Source organism: Micromys minutus (assembly GCF_963924665.1).
Source record: "Micromys minutus genome assembly, chromosome: 10".
Taxonomy (NCBI): domain Eukaryota; kingdom Metazoa; phylum Chordata; class Mammalia; order Rodentia; family Muridae; genus Micromys; species Micromys minutus.
In genome coordinates, this window is record NC_137979.1 from 6,348,991 (window position 1) to 6,353,885 (window position 4,895).

General features: G+C 48.9%; 1 protein-coding gene across 1 annotated transcript; it reads right to left on the reverse strand.

Annotated features, from left to right (window-relative positions):
• Positions 1 to 1,410: 1,410 nt before the first annotated feature.
• On the reverse strand, positions 1,411 to 3,417 carry CCNI2 (cyclin I family member 2; the record flags this gene model as incomplete). Its single annotated transcript, XM_080924029.1, is given in 4 exon segments — positions 1,411 to 1,956; positions 2,489 to 2,845; positions 2,849 to 2,949; positions 3,354 to 3,417. Coding segments are annotated over 4 exon segments (1,068 nt in total).
• Positions 3,418 to 4,895: the final 1,478 nt, after the last annotated feature.

The following is a 4,895-nucleotide window of genomic DNA, read 5'->3' on the forward strand; positions in this document are numbered from 1 at the left end:
CCCAGCCCTCATACCCCCCATCCCTGTCACAGGAGCATCCTTAGCATGGAGTCCTCCGTGTGAGGCAGCTGGGGCTTCCAAGTCCACAGGGGAAATGTGCTTCTCTCTGATCTAGACCGTGGGCGATGGTTGGTATAGATTACCACCACATGGGGACCCTCCGGTCCAGGGAGGCTCCATCCTTTAGAGGGAACAGGGTAACTGGGTCAGAAGTGCTGCTCCTGTTTGGGACAAGTTTAAGAATCTGGAATGAGCAAGCCAGGCCTGCTAGGTAGAACAGCAAGACTTGCTCTGTGAGGGAGGCAGGCTTGGTGACACACACCTTTCATCTCAGCACTGGGCATGCTGAGGCAGGGGGATCTCTGCTAGTTCTAAGCCAGCCAGACAAAGTGAGAGCCTGTCTCAACAAAACAAAACAAAACGCTTGAGGACCAGCCCTGTGCTTCAGGCTGAGAAGGGCTCACTGTAGCTCATACCCAGCTCTGAAGGGGCAGAACCAGGCCTTGCTGAGGAGGGAAAGAGAAAGAATATAGCCTTTTCCCTGGCTTCCTGTCCTTCAGGGACAGAGAGGAAAGGCAGAGTTATAGCATCAGGCCACCTTACTTCTGCTGGCCCTGAGCTTTCCCAATTTTCTTCTGGGGACTGAAGAACTTCCCCAGAGGTGAACCACTTCTAGAGCAGTGGTTCTCAACTTGTGTGTCACAACCCTTTGGGGTGAGGGGGTGGTCAACAGATGTTTTCACAGGGATTGTGCATCTGATATCTTGCATATCAGATATTTAGCAACAACAACAACAAAATGTTACGGTTGCTGAGGGCATCACACCATGAGGAACTTTAGTAAAGAGTCACAGCATTAGGAAGGTTGAGACCACTGCGCTAGAGCCTTCTTGAAGTCTCATCATGAGACTCATAAAGCCAAAGAATCTATCAGCATCCAAAATGGTGGGTTCCCACAGGTCCTGGAGGCCTCAAGATGGTGGCAGAGAGGCTGTCTGGCAAGTGAAACCAAGTTGGTGGTGCAGGGAGGTAACCACAAACTTCTCAGGTGTGGCTTCACAAGTGCCACTCAGCCGCTGCGTAGCTCAGCACTGATAGGTGTCGACACAGAGTGGTAACCTTGAAACAGTCACCTCAGACACAGGAATGGGCAGCCAAGGGCCAGCGTGATAACATGAGACGTTATGAACATGATACAACTATCCCACGTCATCCCATTAACGCTTCCAAACTAGGGAACTCTGCCTCCAACCTCAATAACCGTCATTACCATTTCATGCTAATCTGTCCTGAGGGATGCTGACATGGCATCTCCTACCCTGTGTCTGTCACCACACACTCCTGTAGAAGGAAAGTCTATAACCTTTCGTTTATTATTACATTACCCATTAAAATCTATTTTAATGCTTCCTAGTCCTCTGCCCATTCCCGATCCTCAAGGCCAGCGGACTGCCCGTATTCTTGTTCCTCACTGCCAAAACCCTTCCCCATGAGTTCAAGGTCTGCTGTCTTGGGGAACACAGAGCAAGACCACGTACAGAAAACATGGCCTGCAATCAGACTCTTGCCAGAGCTGGCATGCTCCAAGCATCTTCTGGAGCTCATAAAGGAACAAGGAAGGTCCTGGGTACCGCTTGCAGCACAGCACGTGTCAGCCAGAAGGGCCAAGTTGATGTCTACCTGTGCTTTCTTTAGCAGATCAGATATAGGAGCACAGCAGTCGGGCATGAGCCTCTCCAGCTCTAAGGTGATGATGACCAAAGCAAATGTGGAACCCTTGAACTGCAGCAGCTGGTGGCCTGCCATCCAGTGCTGCAGCTGCCTGGTCAGGGACGCGACGTGGAGGGAAGGATTCCTCTGAGGAAACAGTTCCGCCACACCGGGCCAGCTCCGGACCATCAGGGCATGGGACTGGAGACCTTGGTTTTTAATATTAGGACAGAGGCCCCCTCCCCCCTAGTTTTCACATATCAGCAGCCGAAAGTGCAAACGGTTTCTGGTTCCCATCAGGGAGCATCCGGTGTGGCCCAACCCTTTTCATTCCCAGACAGTCTGATTTGTGACGTGGTACTCTGAAGCTAAAGCCTATAGACGGCCATGTTTGGATTCTGAGAAATGCGAATCCACTGTTACAGGGAGCGGGGAAAGCTACCTGTAACCGCTTGACCGAGAAGACACCAGGAACTTTGTCAACAGCACCAATTTTTCATAATGAAACCGCCCTTAGTGATTTAACCTTCACGCTTCATAACAAACCAAAACGCCATGACATTTCCTCATTTGCATAATTTTGCCTTACTAACAAGCACATCCTGAAAGACGGCCCCCATCCCCCCCAACTAAAACCAACGTGAACCGATATCTGATATTTTTTTTAAGTGCCAGATCAGTGCGGTCTAACGCCTCAGTAAGGATTGTGTGTAGGTGAATAAAGACAGCAAAATGAATGTGTGTAAAGTGTAGCAAAGGCAGACAGATGTTTCTATACGATATTCATAGAATGGAAAGTTAAATATTTTTGCAGTGTGTATCTAAGAGAGAAACTGACCACAATAGTGCCGTCCAAACGTCTTTGTCGAGTGAACTCTGTGTCCTGTAGATGTGAGAGTCTGGTGGAAACGGTGTGGGTATAGAGAGACCATTTTTCCCACTCTTCCGTATGTTGTGAGCCTTTGTGGATCACCTCGCCGTGGTGCATGTGCAAGGACCATGTGTTGCACGCCTGTGCCTTGCCTGTTCTGTGTTGTAAACAGCTGTTCCAAAGGCACAGACGAGTCTCGGGGAGACTCTGTAAACTCATGTTCATTATAATCAAGAAACCCAGCGACATTCCCACGTGGAGGCCCTAATGAAGTCTGTCCAGAATAGCCAACCCCATCCTCAGCAGCTCATTTGGGGTACAGCTAGAGCCACAATGCTTTATGAAGTCTTTTACACGTGGAAAATTGACTGTAAAAAAAATAACATAAAATAAAAATAAAAGAGGCCAAAGCCTGACATCATGTCCCAGTTGTTTCCTTAGCCGTGGGGACTGGGGCATCCACAAACGGTAGATTTGTCCTTTAGCGGCCTGCCACTGAAAAGATTTCTGGAAGAAAAACCAAGCCACATCTCGCCTGCCTGGCAAGTCCCTAGGAAGTGGTAATGCTGTAATGTCCATCCCATGGACCCCCTTTGCAGAAGGTCTCGGGCCCTGACTGCCTGCTAGCTCAGACTCAAAGGTGCTTCAGAGGTTGGACTGGGTCATGTGTGTTCAGCTGCAAGAGCTCACCCCAAGTTTCCCGGGAGCTGTGGGATTTGCTCACTTCTCCTCCCAATCCTAGCACGGCTACTTGGAGAAAGAATAAAGATACCTTCCAGCTCCCTGGACATGCATTTGACAAACTGTTCATGGCCTTCACAGCCCTGCAGCTTCATATTTTCCCTCACACACATAATTTAGCACACACACACACACACACACACACACACACACACACACACACAGCTCTGGAAAAAAAAAACATGGAAGCTGTTCTTAGCTTTAGGAACCTAGAGAGAATTTCCTTCAAGGTGTGGCACATCTCAACTCGCTTGGAAAAGAATCAAAGAGGGGAGCACCGAGTTTTGAGGTGGTTTTGATCCAGCAGTGGTAGGAGCCTCCTGGTTAAGGTGACCAAAGGGGCTATAGGATCTTTACCCAGAAGTAATTAAGTGGCCCTTGGTGGTCTGTTTCAAGGCAAAATCACCTGCTAGCTAGGTGAAGGAAAACACACTGGGCAGCACAGGGTCTGAGTACCGCATAGGAGGTGATGGATTGTTGCCAAACCACAGGCACATGTCTCTGCATGGGCTCACATCAAGAGGGCGAGCAGCAGACGCTATGGAAGCAGCCAGTGGAGACCCAGCATAGGCCACTGGCAGATGGAGCCTGGCTAAGGCTTTCAGAACCTGTGCTGTTTGTCTAAAGGACACCAGAGGTCCTACAAGAGAGTAAAGCTTATTCAAGATGTAAAGATGGCTCACATCTCTCACCCTAGGCACCAGCGTGGTGTAGCCTAGAACCAGACTGGCTTTTCACAGCTGCATGTTGTACCCTTACAACTGGGGCACCTACGAGGAAGGGGTGGGCTTGGTGGGCAGCTACTTCTGAGCCCTCACTGTGATTCTGGGTGGTAGACACCTAGGATTGTGAACCCACTAGTGTGAGAGAGATTTCCCTCTCTTCCTCTCTTATACCCAAGTTCCACACCTCTTTCCTAAACAGGCCTGTGCCACAGACAGAATCCCCCAGGCTCTGCGGGATGTCTGGCATGCCTGGACATATATCCTGCGTCTTACCTCACTGTACTGATGTGAAGACATAAGGCTAACTGGAGGAGCATCAAGAAAGTGCTCCTCAGTCTTGAGATGGCTCCTGACCTAGTGTCTGCACTTCTATTGGGCATTGACCTCAGGATCTGGGTTTCTGCTTATCTAAAAGGGTGATAATCTCAGCTGTGAATGTAGTTGACAGAGTGCTTACCCACAACATACAACACCCTGGATTTGACTCCCAGCATTAAATAAACCCATTATGATAGTGCACGCCTGTAATCCCAGTTTGAGATGTGGAGGCAGGAGGATCAAAAGTTCAAGGTCATCCTCAGCTACATAGTGGATCTGAGGGCAGCCTGGGTTACAAAAGACCCTGTTTCAAAAAAAAAAAAAAAAAAAAAAGTGATAACTCCTCCCTCTAAGGGGAATTCAGTCTTTTCTGCATTTATCCACTTACAAATTAGCTGTCTAAGTCAATGTTCTATTGCTATGAAGGGACACCATGACCACAGCAACTCTGATACAGGAAAACATTTAATTAGGCTGGCTCACAGTTTCCAAGGTTTAGTCCACTGTCATCATGGTGGGCAGCATGGAGA